This window comes from Eschrichtius robustus, chromosome 9, assembly GCF_028021215.1.
Source record: "Eschrichtius robustus isolate mEscRob2 chromosome 9, mEscRob2.pri, whole genome shotgun sequence".
Lineage (NCBI taxonomy): Eukaryota > Metazoa > Chordata > Mammalia > Artiodactyla > Eschrichtiidae > Eschrichtius > Eschrichtius robustus.
The window spans coordinates 49,525,146-49,542,567 of NC_090832.1; the positions used below are offsets into that span (position 1 = coordinate 49,525,146).

General features: G+C 41.3%; 1 protein-coding gene across 1 annotated transcript in view; it reads right to left on the reverse strand.

Moving 5' to 3' along the window:
- The window catches only part of SLC16A10 (solute carrier family 16 member 10), a 132,223-nt gene extending 114,808 nt beyond the window's left edge, over window positions 1-17,415 (reverse strand). Inside the window, exon 1 of the mRNA XM_068551067.1 lies at window positions 17,070-17,415. Coding sequence (XP_068407168.1) covers window positions 17,070-17,415 — 346 coding nt within the window. The remainder of the gene's footprint in view (window positions 1-17,069) is intronic.
- Between the last annotated feature and the right edge of the window lie 7 nt (window positions 17,416-17,422).

The following is a 17,422-nucleotide window of genomic DNA, read 5'->3' on the forward strand; positions in this document are numbered from 1 at the left end:
ATCTGATTTTTTTCCAAAAAATAATAATAGTCTGCCTTTTGCTTTAAGTGTCTCAATATTTGTTTCCTAATCAAAGCTACAAAAAAAACCTACCACGTATACCAACTAATTATAATAGCATACACATAATGAACACTAAGTTATACAAAACAGTGTATTTTCAAGTCAATACCAAAAAACATACATTGGTGTGTTGGCATGGGATTTAAAAGACTATATGGCTTCTGTTTCTCAAACTCTGAGGAAAAAATACTTAAGTTGGCCTTCCCTCTTCCTCCCCTCCCCATGATCACTGGATATCAAATTGACTTGTCATCAGGCCAGTACTTGAGTTCAACCCCAGAAGCACAACAGTAGACAAGCATGGTGGAAACACTGCCTTAAACCCTGACATGTGCTTTAATACAGACCTTGTAAATGAAGCCAAAAGGTACTAAAAGATGAAACAGTTACTGGAAGGAAGCGTAGGGGGTAGGGGTGTCTTGGCTTACAAAATAAGGCAGATACCCTCTTCTTGCACAATCATCAATTCCCTTTCACCCACCCCCTGCTTTTACTGGTTCTTCCTCCAGGGTCACTGCACTTCCAGCAACTTCAGCTGGGCTTCAATCACAAGAGAGCAATTCAGAACCTGAATTCTGAGAGATTACAGCACAGCACGTGAGTCAACACACATGCCCACATACAGGGACTGTGCCAACCTACTCAGTAACAAGAGTGTCTGACATATCTGTTGTGCATCCAAAGCACTTTGACATTCTTTTATCTTACTTGAGTCTCACTGCTACAACTGAGGAACTGAGTAGCTGACTCAGTTCCTAAACTCTGTGAAGGCTGATCTACAAGATAACATCTTCCTGTTGAACAAGTTTTCCACCACTATCAATACTTTACATTTAAATTATAAATATATAAATTAATTGAAACGATTCTAAGCCACTCCCACAGGCTCTTGGTCTAAAACATCTTGAAAATAAGACTTACAGACTGGTTTAATTATACGGTGAATGCAAGAAACAGTAAATGCCAATAGTCTCAGAGGTTATGTAAAACTAAAGGGGAAAAAAAAAAACCCAAGTCTTAGGACTAAGTTTTGGAAATACTTAAGACAATGACAGTAAAAAGTACAATCTGACTTTTGGAAAGTTGCAAATCTGAATTAGAGAAATCTAAATGCTGGAAAGATTTTTTTTTAAGGATGAAGTTTTGTTACTTTTAAATAAGATGATTTCAATGGAAACCAACTAAGCTACCTAGGAGCAGCCCGTGGGGCTTCTTGAGACAGAATTTCTCAGTTTCTATGATTACATCACATTCCTCATAAAGAGACAGGCTCTTTCCAAAGCTCCACCTCTGGCCTCAGCTTCATTCTGAGGCTCCAGGTTTACGTGTCCAGTTATCTGCTTGACATCATCCCCTGATGCCCTGCTGGCATTTCACACTCATATGTCTTAACACCTGAGTCAGCCTTTCCCTGTCAACTCCTCCTCCACATGCCCCTGGTCCTGTCAGTGGCACCATGCGGGACTGTCTACATCATTTGTAGGGCCGAGTACAAAACGAAAATGTGGGGCTCCTAGTTCAAAAATTATTTAGATGCTGTCCCCAGGCATAAGCATCATCTGTTTCCATGCCACTGTCCACACGCATCACTTGCCAGACTTCCCTCAGTCTGTCCTTTGAAATGTCTCACATCTACCCCTTCTTTCCCACTTCCACTGCTGGGCCCCAAATCTACCCCGGCTCTCAGCCAAGACCTCCGTAATTGATGTTCCTCCTCTTTCTTTCCCTCTGCAACCCAGTCACAACTTTTTAAGGCACACTTCAGACATCCTTGATATCGTCCCATTGCCTATTAAATCACATGCAAACTTCTTAGCTCGGAACTCAAACCTTCCATTCCCCATTCTTTCCCAGCCTTATCTTCTGGGACTTTCCTCTACAATTCCTGAGCTCTTGCCAAACCAAACTTCTTGTCATTCATTTAATGAGCCCAGTGTATAGTCGAGTATTAAAGAACCTGGGTCCTGATGCCAGAGACTTAAGTTCAAATCCAGCTCCACTACCTACTAGCCTCAGTTGCCCATCTAAAACATGAGGCGGCATAAGAGTAGTTATACCACAGGATAAATAAAACAATATAAAATACATAGTAAAGCACAGTAAGACGTTCATTATTAGCCTGTACCCTCCCCTAGGATACCTTTTCTACTAAATCTGTTGAAGAAAGTCTACCAATCCTTTAAAGCCTAACTCAAAAACTACCTCCCTAAAGCCTTCCCTGATCATCTCAGTCAGAAGTCATTTTGCCTTCCCCTAAAATCCAGTATCTTGTTTACACTGCATTTAACATGGGTGGCATACCGCCTTCAAGTTATTTATGTACATAGCATTTTGTCTCCCCTCATAACCTCTCAAGAGTATGGAATACTCCAGATTCCTTTCTGTTTCTTGCATGGCCCCTAGTACATAGATTGTGCCCAAATGCTTTCTACATCACTTTTAAAAATAAATAAGAGCAAAAAATAATAATTTTAAACACACATACACCCAAATTAATTAATTAAAGCTATTTCAACAGAATTAGCTGGGTCTGGAAGAGGCTGAGGCAAGGTGACAGCACATACAGAGAATGAGACAGGGCTGCTCTTGCAGGCTCAAGCCTCTCAAGGACGAGACGTCACCTGAAGGAGTCACTAAGTCCTCATGGCCAAGTCTCCAGACGGTTAATTTCCATCCCCACTCCCAACCCCAAAAAAGGCCCTGATCAACACCTGGGCTGAGAGAGCAGAGGAAAGGGAACAAGGGCATGCCCCACCTGCCAAGGTGTGTCAGATGAGAATCTAAGGACTAGGACAATCTCAGGCCTTTCTAGTGTTCCCACCTGTGGTAACAAAGTTTTACTCTAATATATTCACTTGTATGTGTCCTCTTATATTTCCAGATATTATATATAATTCCCAAGCCATTTACTGCTTCTAAAGGGCTCAAAAGCTGGTAAAACACACTACCCTAAAAGCAAGGAAATATGATTTAAAACTAATTTTTTAAAATACCATTGGTAATTATCAAATTAGCAAATATTAATATAAATAAAACCTAACATTGGTAGGGTTTTCAGGAAGCTAGTATACTGCTGGTGCACAGTAAACGGACTCAAGTTCTCTAAAGAACAATCTGACAATGTGTAACAAGCGTTATAAAGTTGTTCATACCCTTTGAACCAGTAATCTCACTTTTGGACATATACCCCAAGGAAGCAATCCAAGAGGGGGAAAAAAATTTTGTTCAAAGATGTCTACAGATATGTTATTTACATTGCATAACACAGCCTGCAATTCAAACACCCAGCAAAAGGAGGTCTGGCTGAGTAATCTAGGGTAGATCAGTATGATAGCCGAATATCACATTTACTGAAAACATGAAGCAGGTACGCTACCTGATAAAGAAAAATGTACCTTAAAAGGATTGTTCACTGAGAAACAGAAAACAAAATATTCACATATAAATCTACAATTCCTTATTTCCAATTTTGGAATCCCAAACCCAAAGTTTTTTTATAAGATGGCATCAATACTCACTTGGAAGTAAAACATGATCTGAACTGACATGAGGGTACTTATGGTCTCTATTTGTCCCAATTACTCTGAATAGCCATACATTTTATTGCAGAAATATCAGTGTATTAGATTATAGGGTGCTGCCTCAGACTCCCCTGGGCGGGGAGGGGCGGGGGGTAAAAAACACAGCTGTATGAACCAGGTTACTTTTTTAAAATCAAAAAAATTCGACCCCAAAACACGTATGGCCCCAAGAGTTTCAGATAAGGGACTGTGGCTCTGTGCTAATGACATCAGTTGTAAATTTAAAGAGTTAAAGCTTGGTATTCCTCAGCTTTGTTGAAAAAAGTGTCTGAGGGACTTCCCTGGTGGTGCAGTGGTTAAGAATCTGCCTGCCAATGCAGGGGACACGGGTTCAAGCCCTGGTCCGGGGAGATCCCACACACCGCAGAGCAACTAAGCCCGTGCGCCACAACTACTGAGTCTGTGCTCCAGAACCCGCGAGCCACAACTCCTGAGCCCTTGTGCCACAACTGCTGAAGCCCGCGCACCTAGAGCCCATGCTCTGCAACAAGAGAAGCCACTGCAAGGAGAAGCCCGCGCACTGCAACGAAGAGTAGCCCCTGCTCGCCACAACTAGAGAAAGCCCACGCGCAGCAACAAAGACCCAACGCAGACAAAAATAAATAAATAAAATAAATAAATTTATTTTTTTTAAAAAGTGTCTGAAAGGCGTGCATTCTTTCAGGGAGCCTCCTTATAATGCTACATCTGCAGGAGTGTGTGAAAAGACAAACCAAATCCCTCTCCAAATAATTACAAATTCCAAACCAATAAAACTGAACTAATTACAATTTCTTTTTGCTTAGATTCAAGAAGATTTCACATTTCGGAAAAGGGTCAGTCTTCTGTCCTACTGAGCATCATTTTACAGACACAAGTTTATTAAAAGAAATGATAAACTGTCATATTTTTATAAAGAACACTGAGCTAAAATTTAGGTCATTTAAAAGTATTATTTTAAATCTTTTACTTTAAATAGTCATTTAATATGTAACCATTTTTTATCCAGGCAAAGATTTTTTTTTTTCCTGGTGGCAACACAATGCGGCTTTGAGATTTTTTTTTTTCTGGTGGCCAGCAGCAAAATGTGGGGAATGCTCTATTTGCCTTGGCCCTCATACAAGTAGTCTGTGTACCAGAAACACAAAAGAACCACCAAACAAGAGGATTCTTGATTAGTAATTATTTATCACTCTGGATTTACAATTATGCATACAAACACAAATATTCATCTATTATCTCTTCTGACCCTTCTCTAGTCCCTCTACCTGCCCTCCAAAAGAGAAATATCAATAATAATTTCCTGTGCTGTGTCTGGCTGGGGCTCAGGTGTGATTAGCATCGCATGATCTAGCTCTTAGCGGCTGTCCATCTGATATTAAATATCTCCATTTTGATCCAAAACAAAATGTGGCCAAATAATGTAACATGATTTAAAATCAGTTCCCTGGGACTTCCCTGGTGGTCCACTGGTTAAGACTCCGTACTTCAAATGCAGGGGCCACGGGTTCAATCCCTGGTCGGGGAACTAGGATCCCACAAGCTGTGCGACACAGCCAAAAAAAAAAAGCCTCTCCTCCTAATCTGTTCATATACAATTAACGAAAGATTGTCATTATAAAAATAAAATCAGTTCCCTTTACCAGTTCCAGCCTATTCCATAATTAACATTTTTCTCTGAGAAGAGACAAAACCTAACAACTACAATGAAAACTCCATACATCTATCATTTATTCCCACAAAACTGCATAATCTTAGGCCAAATTTACTATTACAGTCATTAAAGTTAATACTTCTAATGCTAATCGTTAATTATTTTTTAATATTAATATTTTTATTATTATAAAAGCAACACTTGTTCAACATAGAAAAACTAGACGCTACAGATAAACCAACAGAGACTAAGAAACCCAAAAACCTGGCACTGGGAGGTAACTTTGGAGTCGGGGGTACTGCTGCCAAAGTTCAAGTGTTACATTACTGCAGGAAAACAACGGCAACTTTCTGCCCCCATCTGCGCTAAAACATCAATTAACTTTGTGGAATGCGGTTGTTTAAACAACCATTGACAAATGTGAATCCTTTGAGATGCTGCCATTTGAAATTGGAAGGTGAAGTCAAAACTAATAAAAAGGATAATTAAGCAAGATGAAAAGGTTTTTACTATTAAAACCAGTCACCAGACTAACCCACCCCACTTGGCATTAGTACCTACACAGAAAAAGTCAATAAATACCTCTGTTTAATGAGTAGTGGTTTTCTACTCTAATGAAACGTATCTCAGAATTGGTTTTTGGATCCAGTCTAAGTTGGTCACAAGACTAAATAAATTTTGACTTTCTGAACACATGCAGAACACTGTTGATGCAATTTACTCTTTAGCAAAAAAAAAAAAAAAAATGGGTAAAGCTGAACCACAGACCAATGCACCTTTCCCTGAGTTTTATACGTTAATTTAACCACTGACCTTTCATTTAGATTTAACTATCTAATGATAGGAAAGCATACCTTAAACTGAATTCAAAACTCCAGTCACTGACTCTCAAGTTGGAGGACTGGAGGAGGAAGGCAGCACAGTTCCCCCTCACTAAGAGGAGCATATCAGAGAGGCACACTTAGTTTTAAAAAGCATATTCAGTATTATAATTTTGCCTTCAAAAAAACAAAAAAAGAATCCTAGGGAATTCCCTGGCCATCCAGTGGTTAGGACTCATCACTTTCACTGCAGGGGCCTGGGTTCAATCCCTGGTCGGGGAACTAAGATCCCACATACCACGTGGTGTGGCCCAAAAAAATCTTAATTATTTCCATAATACCACTAAAAGTAAAGGGACAAAATCTTAGCTGGTGGAAAAATACAGAAACATGGCTTTATCTTCCAGGTATTAGGGAATCTCACTCAAAAGTTAAACTACCCTTGGAGGTGTGTATCAAAATTTTCAACAGCTATGAGACTTTTATGTTTGGGAACAAAGGGGGTTAGAAACACTGCTTTGGTCCACGTACCTTATTTCAAATCTTTATTTCATGTGTATCCCCATAATTAAAAATTAGTGAAATGCAATAGCCAAGACATGGAAACAACCTAAATAATGTCCATTGACAGATGAATGGATAAGGGAGATTTGGTACTGGGTTGACCAAAAAGTTCCTTCAGTGTTTAAGTAAAAATAAAAGACACATTTTTCATTTTCACCAAGAACTTTAAAGAAAAATGTATTCACTGTTTTGTTCCACTACCTTCTGTCATTTTTCAGGCAACTTCATAATTCCATCTTCCAAAACTTTTACTTTTTGAGCAAAGAACTGTTCCAGGTGCCTTTTACAGTCTTACAGGGAATAGAAATTTTTTCCATTAAGAGGATTTTGTAAAGACCAAAATAAATCGAAATCCAAAGGTGCAATGTCTGGTGAATACAGCAGATGAATCAGAACTTCCCAGCCAAGCTGTAACAGTTTTTGCCTAGTCATCAAAGAAACATGCAGCCTTGCGTTATCCTCATGGAAGATTATGCATTTTCTGTTGACTAATTCCGGACGCTTTTCGTCGAGTGCTGCCTTCAGTTGGTCTAACTGGGAGCAGTACTTCTTGGAATTAATCGTTTGGTTTTCTGGAAAGAACTCATAATAGAGGACTCCCTTCCAATCCCACCATATACACAACATCACCTTCTATGAATGAAGACCAGCCTTCGTTGCGGTTGGTGGTGGTTCATTTCGCTTGCCCCACAATCTCTTCTGTTCCACATTACTGTACAGTATCCACTTTTCATCGCCTGTCACAATTTATTTTAAAAAACAGAACGTTTTCATTGCGCTTAAGTAGAGAATTGCAGGCAGAAATACGGTCAAAAAAGTTTTCTTCGCGTAACTTATGTGGAACCCAAATATCAAAGCGATTAACATAACCAAGCTGGTGCAAATGATTTTCAACACTTGATTTGGATATTTTGAGTATGTCGGCTGTCTCCCACGTGGTATAACTTTGATTGTTCTCAATGCCTCGATTTGATCACTATCAACTTCAACTGGACTACCCGACTGTGGAGCATCGTCCAGCGAGAAATCTCCAGCACTAAACTTCGCAAACCACTTTTGACACGTTCGATCAGTGGCAGCACCTTCTCCATGTATTGCACAAATCTTTTTTTTGCATTTGATTTGCATTTTTACCTTTCTTGAAATAATAAAGCATAATATGCCGAAAATGTTGCCTTTTTTCTTCCATCTTCAATATTAAAATGGTTACACAAAAATTCACCAATTTTGATAATTTTTTTAAGTGCACGCTGATATGACAGCTGTCACAATACAATCCAACAAAATTGTTTCGAATGAACTTAAAGACAACTAAGCACTCTTAGAGTCAGCTTACAGAAAAACCCAAACTTTTTGGCCAACCTAATACATATATACAATGGAATACTACTCAGCCGTTAAAAAGAATGAAATAATGCTATTTGCTGCAACATGGACACAACTAGAGATTATCATACTAAGTTAAGTAAGTCAGAAAGAGAAAGACAAATACCATATGATATCACTTGTATGTGGAATCTAAAAATATGACACAAATGAACCTATCTATGAAACGGAAACAGAATCACGGACATAGAGAAGACTGGTGGCTGCCAAGGGGGAGAGGGTTGGAGGAAGGATGGACTGGGAGGTTGGGGTTAGCAGATGTAAGCTTTTATATATAGAATGGATAAACAACAAGGTCCTATATAGCAAAGAGAACTATATTCAATATCCTATGAGAAACCATAATGGAAAAGAATATAAAAAAAAGAATAATTCAGTTATATGTATAACTGAATCACTTTGCTGTACAGCAGTAATTAACACAACATTGTAAATCAACTACACTTCAATTAAAAAAACTTAATGGGACTTCCCTGGTGGCACAGTGGTTAAGAATCCACCTGCCAATGCAGGGGACATGGGCTCCATCCCTGGTCCAGGAAGATCCCACATGCCATGGAGCAACTAAGCCTGTGCATCACAACTACTGAGCCTGCACTCTAGAACACGTGCACCACAACTACTGAGCCCGCGTGCCTAGAGCCCGTGCTCCACAACGAGATGCCACCACAGTGAGAAGCCCGCGAACTGCAAAAAAGAGTAGCCCCCGCTCACCACAACTAGAGAAAGCCCACGCGCAGCAACGAAGCCCCAACACAGCCAAAAAATAAAAAAAAATTTTAATTTAAAAAAAAGAAAATCATGACTACATTAATATAAGCATGTAATAAAGTTAGAAATTCTATCTGGCCACTTTCTTAAAAAAAATGAAATGAAATGAAATGAAATGAAATAAAATTTAAAAACTTAGTGAAATGAAAAAAGACTTCAATTTGGGAATAAGGCAAGTCACCTCCTCAATTTCCTAGTTCTAGTTCCTACATGCAAGGCGGAATGCAGGCATTTTGCTGTTAATGAAGATAACTTAGCTAAGAAGGTATGATCACACACATGTGGTACACAGATAACTAAGAGCACTGCTCTCCTCCATTACTCCAGTCCTAGAGGGCGGCTCTGGGTGGTGCTTCTGCACAGCTCCCACAAGAGCTGGAGTTGCTCCTTCTGAAACACTGCCGATAAAAACACCCACAGTTGTGCCTGGGTGGCACCAGGCTAGACGGGTGCTCAGAGCTGGGGTGAGCTGACTGTTGGAGCAGTGTTTGGGGTTTCGTTTGTTTTCGTTAAGGTTTGTTTCACTTCAATATGAGATCAGATCTCTAGCTGGGTTATGATAACTCTAAATGCAATGGATTGGACGACTTCACAGGATTTCTGATAACTTGGGTAGGAGACACTAAAGGTTCTAGAGAACATTTAGGTAAATATGCAGAAAATAGTTTCAAGGGGATAAAAGGGCAGTATTCAACATTTCAAGACAACTTTAACAGAAGGATAAATTTTTGTCCAGCTAAAAAGATGCTCTTAAATTCAACTTAACGGATGTAAATACTGATATCATGTGTCCCAACCTTAAACCGTGCAAGTTGCAACTTCATTATCTATAAATAGAGGTAATGACACACTACAATGCTACTCTAAAAAATAAAATTGAGTAATGTATATGAAAACCCTTTCTTTATGGTAAAGAACTATGCAAATTATCACTTAAACAAATATGGATTATCTTAAAAGTGCCTTTCACAGAATGCTAGATTAGGATGGGTTGAAATTAGGTTCTCTGTCTTCCACTCTACTCTAAGCTTAATTCGTAACTCACTTGAATTCGTGCTACCCCCAAAACATTCCACATGCATCCCCCAAAAACGTAACAACAGTTGCATAAAAGCATTGTTTATCCCATAGTTGTGATAAAATAAAATGGCCAACCATTTCATCAGAATCTTATAAGGACCAACAACCACACTGAAGAGAGGAGTGGCACAGATAAAGTCACAGAGGCAAAGACAGCAGGACAGATTTGGGAAACTGCAAGACCTTCGGCTAGGCTGGAGCGTAAAAAGCAAGAAGGGAGAGGGAATTCCCTGGCGGTCCAGTGGTTAGGGCTCCACGCTCCCACTGAAGGGGGCCCAGGTTCGATCCCTGGTCAGGGAACTAAGATCCCGCACGCCGCACAAGATGGGAGAGAGGTGAGAAGCACGGCTAGAGGGTCAGGCAAGGGCCACTGCTCAAAGGCATTTGGTTTTCCCAGAACTAATGGGTATCACTGATGGCTTTTAAATAGAAAAATGATATGGTCCAATGTTTCAGAAAAACCACTCACATGTGTAACTGAGGACAGGTAGACCAGTTAATGGGTTATGACAATAATTGAGGCCAAAAGTAATGAAGGCATGAATTAAGGCACAGCACTAAAGGAAAAGACAGGGATTGACTTATGAGGCATTAAGGAGGTAAACACAAAAGGACTGTCTAATTTAACGAAATAGGAAAGGAAAGAAGAGAAATAAGAAATTAAGATGGATTCCAGGTTTCTGACATGAGCCATCAGAGGTGTTATGCACTGAATCAGAAGGAAGGCTACGCCTATCCACAGGTGTGCTGTTGTTTTTGGTGGCAGGTGAACACTAAGTAGGGTGGCTAAGAAATTAGTTCATTTTAGCTAAGTATGATGTATCTGTGCATCTAAATGGAATTTTCCAGAAATAGGTAACATGGGTCTTGAACACAAAGAAGAAATTTGGAAATAACACCCCAAGATAGTGGCTGGAGCCACAGGGCATATGAGACACCCAGGGAAGGCAGGAAAAGTGAAGCAAGCACATGGCCTGGGACTGAGCCTCAAGGAACTGCAACATGGATTCAACAAGGACCCTTATAAAAATGATACAACAAATCACATCAAGAGCACAGAGTACAATTTATTCTAAAAGATACCTCAAAACCTCTCCTGAAATAATTCATACACTTTTATTTTTGGTTGAGTTGGTTCTTTAGACAGTTAATTCTATTGATAAAAATCCAATGATAAACCACCACAGGAATACTCATATTGTTGTACTTAATCAGAATTCACTACACACTATTTACACTTTTCAGTCTTGCTCTGAACTCAGAAACATTCTGGAAACGGAGTATGAAATGCTCACACCATGCTCATGTCTTTATTATTCCAAAATCCCGGAACTATTTTTGTGGTCTAATAACTTATTTTAACAGGCAGTTTAGATGAATTCACATGGAATATAAGGTTGGATGTTTTAAGACGGAAGAGAATGAAGGAAATTCAAGCATCGTAACAGCTGCCATAAGTGAGTTCTCTTGGCTTTTCAACCTCTCTTTGAGTGCAAATAAGAGTCAGGTATTATCTGAAAAGCAATCTACCTTCACACATGGAAGGTAGAGTTGCGTTAATGATTATAACCAAAGAGCCTCCCCTTCTGGACCTTTTTGATAGCCTACTTTCCTTTAAAACTGTTGGATTTTTAATACCTTGATTTGTACTTGAAAATATCCAAAAGAGGAAGATAATGTGCAGTGTTTCTCAAACTTATTTAACCACAGCCCTCTTCTTTAAAGAAAGGTTATTAAAGAACACATTTTGGGAATTACTAAAAGAAGTAGGGGTCTTCTTGACCAAGCCTCTAGACCACAAAGACATAATTTCTTCAAAAGAATATCACTAATGACCCTAAATACTGATTCTGAGAACATACTTGTTTTAAATAGTTGTTTTTTAAACGTCAATATACCACTAAAATATTTTTTTCTTTTTCCAGGAAGAAAGCAGATAAGTAAACTAGACTAATACCCTAGTAAAATCCCAGAGAATATCCACAGCACTGTGTCAGGAAGCTAAAAGAACCCTAGACTCTTTCTCAGTTCCATGAAGGAACTAAAAATAGGTTTTCCAATAACCAAAGTTAAAGCAAAGTTGCAATTTCTAAGGGAAAACAATGTTCCAGTTAATTGCAGTATGTTTTAGTTTTCCCAAAAGTGTCTGATTTCCCCCCATCCCAGCAAGAAGCACGTACAAATGAACAGATAAAACTTAACTGAAAAGAGACAACTCAAGCTCAGCTTGCTCCCTCTGATGGACCTTTCTAACACAGCAGTACGTGCAAGGCATATCTCTGAGTGCCATGTCAACAGCAGCCAGGATAACGTAATAGGGCTGTGATGCACTCAACATTTTTAATTGGTTCTACTGCCTAAATCGGAGTTCGGCTTTCTTCCCCTTTCCAAAGTCTTAATTTCACGAAGTGAGATTTATTGCCACAGAGAAGAGGCCATCAAATGCCTTTCCCAGCCTCCACCATTCGTGGGAATTTCCTTAGAATTTCAGCCCCTTACATTAAGACTGAGTCCTGGTATACTGCAAAGAGAAGTACTCTGTTTACTTATTTGTATCCCACAGCAAATCAAAAGGGAATCAGCTGTTCTCTTTGGGAACAGCTGACTTCCTCTCTCTATTACCACCTCCAGTGCCCAGCACAGAGGGTGTCAGATACTTGGTAAACATTTGTAGAATGAATAAGGAGTAACATTAAGATGTGTAAACTCGCTTATATCTTAGTGTGAATGAATTTCTCCACGCCCTTTTTCTGAGAAATTTTGGGTGGATCATCAGTGACACAGAAAGAGGTAAGAGAGCCCTGAAGAGAAGAAGTAAAGCCTGAGGAAGGTTCCTCTTCAGTTCTGCCTGGAAGTACTGTCCTGCTATGGATCAGTCTAAAGGAGTCTGGTTCTTCAAAGCAAACCCCAGACTTCTTCTTGAATGCCATGTGAAATTATCTTGCTTCTCCGTGAACACCTCCCTATACTTCAAAAACCTAATTCTTTCTTTCTTTCTTTTTTAATTTTGGCCACACCACACGGCTTGCAGGATCTCAGTTCCCCAACCAGGGATTGAACCCGGGCCACAGCAGTGAAAGCACCAAATCCTAACCACTAGACCACCAGAGAACGCCCAAAAATCTATTTCAATGAGACATCAACAACTGGCAATTGCTTACTGACAGCCAAGTAAGACCAAGAAACAGGGACCCTAATCTTTCAGACCTCTTTTCTAACGCCAGAATTCTTGGTATAGTACTCAGTCAATTTCTAACACTTGAATTAACCAAACATAAAGAAGGTTGGATTAGCAGAATGTTATCTAGCCAATGCAACATGATCTAGCATTAAAAACCTAGCTTCTGAAGTCACATAAACCTGAGGTTGAACCCTGGCTCCACCACTTATTTAATCTCTATAAGCCTGAGTTTCCACATCTGAAAAGAAAGATTAAATAAAGCCTATCTCGGGACTTCCCTGGTGGTCCAGTGGGTAAGACTCCATGCTGCCAATGCAGGGGGCCCGGGTTCAATCTCTGGTCCGGGAACTAGATCCCACATGCATGCCGCAACTAAAGATCTCACATGCCGCAACGAAGACCCAGCACAGCCAAAATACATAAATAAATTAAATAAATAATAAATAAAAGCTCAACAGATAAGTTTCTTTAAAAATAAATAAATAAATAAAGCCTATCTCATGGAGTTGCAGTAAGGTTTAAAATAGGAATGCATGTAAAGTGCTTAGCACTGGGCCTGGCACATGCAAAGTTCTCAAGAAATATGAACCATCATTTGGAAGCCTAGGTTCCCATTCCACCACCACCTCCCTGTGTATCCTTGGGCTTATAATTATAAAGAAGCTAATGAACACATGGAGACTGCCCTCTAATGCCGGAATTATCAATCATGAATAATGTAATAGAAAATGGACCGAGGGCTTCCCTGGTGGCGCAGTGGTTGAGAATCTGCCTGCCAATGCAGGGAACACGGGTTCGAGCCCTGGTCTGGGAAGATCCCACATGCCGCAGAGCAACTAGCCTGTGAGCCACAACTACTGAGCCTGCGCATCTGGAGCCTGTGCTCCGCAACAAGAGAGGCCGCGATAGTGAGAGGCCTGTGCACCGCGATGAAGAGTGGCCCCCGCTTGCCACAACTAGAGAAAGCCTGCGCACAGAAACGAAGACCCAACGCAGCCAAAAATAAATAAATTAATTTAAAAAAAAAAAAAGAAAAGGAGGGAGCGGCTGCAGAGAGAGGATATGGAATGCACGGGCTCTAGTCTCTCTCTTCCAGACTTCGAAAATGGACCGAAACTTTGAAAAAATAAAAGCCTTAAACAGTTCCAGGTATGTTTTATGTTGTACTTGAAGTTAGCATATGTTTGATCGCAGATGACTCAGCATTAGAATATCCAAATAAAAAAGACTGAAGAGTCAAACTTCAAAGCAGGTGTTCTCAAACACTTCAGGGCCTACTGTAGATGAGACTTTATATGAAACACGTGTGTGTGTGTGTGTGTGTGTGTGTGTGTGTGCGTGTGTGTGTGTGTGTGAGAGAGAGAGATGGAGGGAGGGAGGGAGGGAGATGAAGGGAGGGAGGGAGGGAGGGAGATGGATGGAGGGAGGGAGGGAGGGAAAGAGAAAGGGGGAAGAGAGAGAGAAAGAGAGAGAGGAAGAGAAGGAAGAAGGGAGGGAGGAAGAGAAGGAAGAAGGGAGGGAGGAAGAGAAGGAGGAAGGGAGGGAAGAAAGGAGAGAGAGACAGAAGGGGGGTGGATCTCAACATTAACTGGCTAAAAGACTATCCTGTCACCATTTTTTCACCGATGAGGTGACCTCAGACCTTAAAGTTTATCTGCTGTACATGTTTCACATATCAACCAAGTACAAGTACAGGCTTTTGTGCCATCTAGCTGCGGTGTTACACAGGGCCATTACAAGTGCACAGGGCCCCTCTGCAGGAATTAGATAAAGGGCAACTAGAGCACAGGCTGGTTTCCAGTCACCACTGACCCTGAGTTGTGTACCTTTGTGCAAGGGCACAACCAACCACACATGGCAGTCATGCAGACGAGCACCAAGATCTTCAGTATTTAGCTGGCACACCTGTATACCTGTTTGTGTGGTACACAACCCCCACACACAAACACGGCTGAAAGCCGTCAAGGATTTAAATGAGTAAATGGAGAAAGACATTCAACAAAACTGAAAATAGAGAGTTTCAAAAAGTTCAAAAGAGCAGGTCCCTGTGGCCTCCCTCCCCTTCAGCTACCCAGAGTTGGCCTATTGTAGCAATGGGAACCTTGGGGACAGTAGAGAGACAGAGGCTTTGACACTGCAAAACTCTGATCCCTGGTAAAGCTATGGTGTCTCTCCAGCAGTTGCTCACTCTCTCTCTCAAGAAAAAGTTAGGAAGGAGAAAAAATAAGACACTCCACAGACACCAATGGATCTACTCACCTGAGTTTGCAAAACCAGTGGTAAACAAAAGACTGTTTTGTTTTGGTGTTTTGACTGCAATAAACGTCTGTAATCCCAGGCAAGAATATGCTAAATACTGAAGGAACTACTCTTAAAATGTTGACTCTGTGAATTCTGCCTCCTTGGGCTTTTTCCTCCCAGATACCTGATACTCATAGAGAAAAGACACAAAATAATTTTTGTTTACTACTGCATATGCATATCTATCCTGCTAAACTGTACAACAGTTGCCTTCCAAGCAGGTACACCATATTACATTTTGAACACTTTTTGTACCTAGCCCTGTGACCTGCAGAACACAACAGCTTTAAAAGCTATTTAAGGAACAGAAATTCCAGGTTAAATATGGTACCTGATTCACATGCGCAAGGAGCCAATGTACAAGAATATGCATGGCAGCATTGTCTATAGTAAATTTGGAAGTAACCTAAATGTTTATTAAAGGAAAAATGCATATAAAGTATAATATATTCATACAATGGAAAACTATGAGTTAAAATGTAAAGAATTTAAGCTACCAGCTCAAATTGAGGTATTATGGGGATAAACTGCAAACACAATGCAGAGTAGAAGAAAAGCTGAATAATGATACATATAGTATAATACTCTTTATATATAAGGCTTTAAAACTCCCAACATTACCTCTCTCTTAGAATTTGTTATGAGTCTTGCATATTTTTTGTATGCACACTAAAGACCTAAGGAAAACTCTAAAAATAAATGAAAATTAAAGGTAAAAAAGAAAAAAAGACCATTAACCATATAGTTGCCCAAATGGCAAGGAGGGAGCCTGATTTAGTAATGGAAATCACTTGGCCCTTTAAGTCATAAGATGCGTGTCTTATCTCCATTCTGGGGTCATTAAGACACTTTATTTCAACAAGCTTCACTTTTCTCGCCTAAATGGGGTTGACAACGCCTGCCTTGCAGGATGACGTGAAATAATGTACGTAAAGGCATTATACAGAAGGTCTTGGATTTGGTAGATCAGGTAATAACCAACCCTCTACACGGAAAAAAATTTTGAGTGTGCACCTTTTTCATCTAATTTGGTATATGATTAAATATGACAAAGAACACACTAGGAAAGGGCAACCCTTCATCTCCCTCTTCCCAGTCCCTGATCTGGCTGTCTCCTATATTTAGCAGAGTGACATCCCCTTCCCCCCCCCCCCCAAAAAAAAAAACGCCACGAAACCGTGGTTCCTTCAGGGCCCGCTTCCGAACTCCAGTGACCTTGGAATACATATCTTTCATCTCGCCAACCCTGCCTCCCCGCAACACAAACAGCCCTCTGCAGCGCCGTGGGCAGATGAACAAAAACCCAACCGTCACGGTCACGAAAGAGACCGTAAAAATGACGGAGCGGTGTAATTGGGTTTGGAAGGGTCTGTTTGTTTTCAAAAATTAAGAGAAAGTCTACCGCAGACTCTTAGCCCCTATTCTGCAGAGAGGAAAGCAGGAAGATCTAGGCAAATAAGTTTTGCGACTTGTTTCCAAATACAGTGCCTACATCTGGATTCAACACAAAGACAGGCGCACCGAGCAGGCTGCTTTTGCAATTGGACAGACCCACCCCTCACAACCTCCGCACACACGGACCCACAGAGGCGCACTAGGCGGCGCCGACGCTCGCTCCGCACGCGGGATGCGCGGGGGTCCCCGCGCCAGCCCCCTCGGGGCTGGTCGCGGCGGGTGCTGTGCCTCACCTGTCTTGAAGACCATCTTGTCATCGTCCTTGGACCCGAAGGTCTTCAGCATGGACACGAAGAGCACCCCGCAGGCGTTCTGGATGCCGAATACCGACCCGTTGCACCACATGGCCGCCAGCATCACCAGCCAACCCCAGCCGCCCTCAGGGGGCTCAAGGGGCTCAGCGCCCGCCGGCCCCGCCAGCCCCGCCAGCTCTACCTCCACCTTCTCGGGCCCCGCCGCCTCCGGGCCATCCAAGGGTCCCGGGCCGGGCAGCGGAGCGGCCCCTGGGGGTGCGGGGCCGAGCGGCTGCGCCTCGCTCGTCCCCCGCGCGGCGGCGGGCTCCTCCTGGGAGGGCACCATGGCCCGA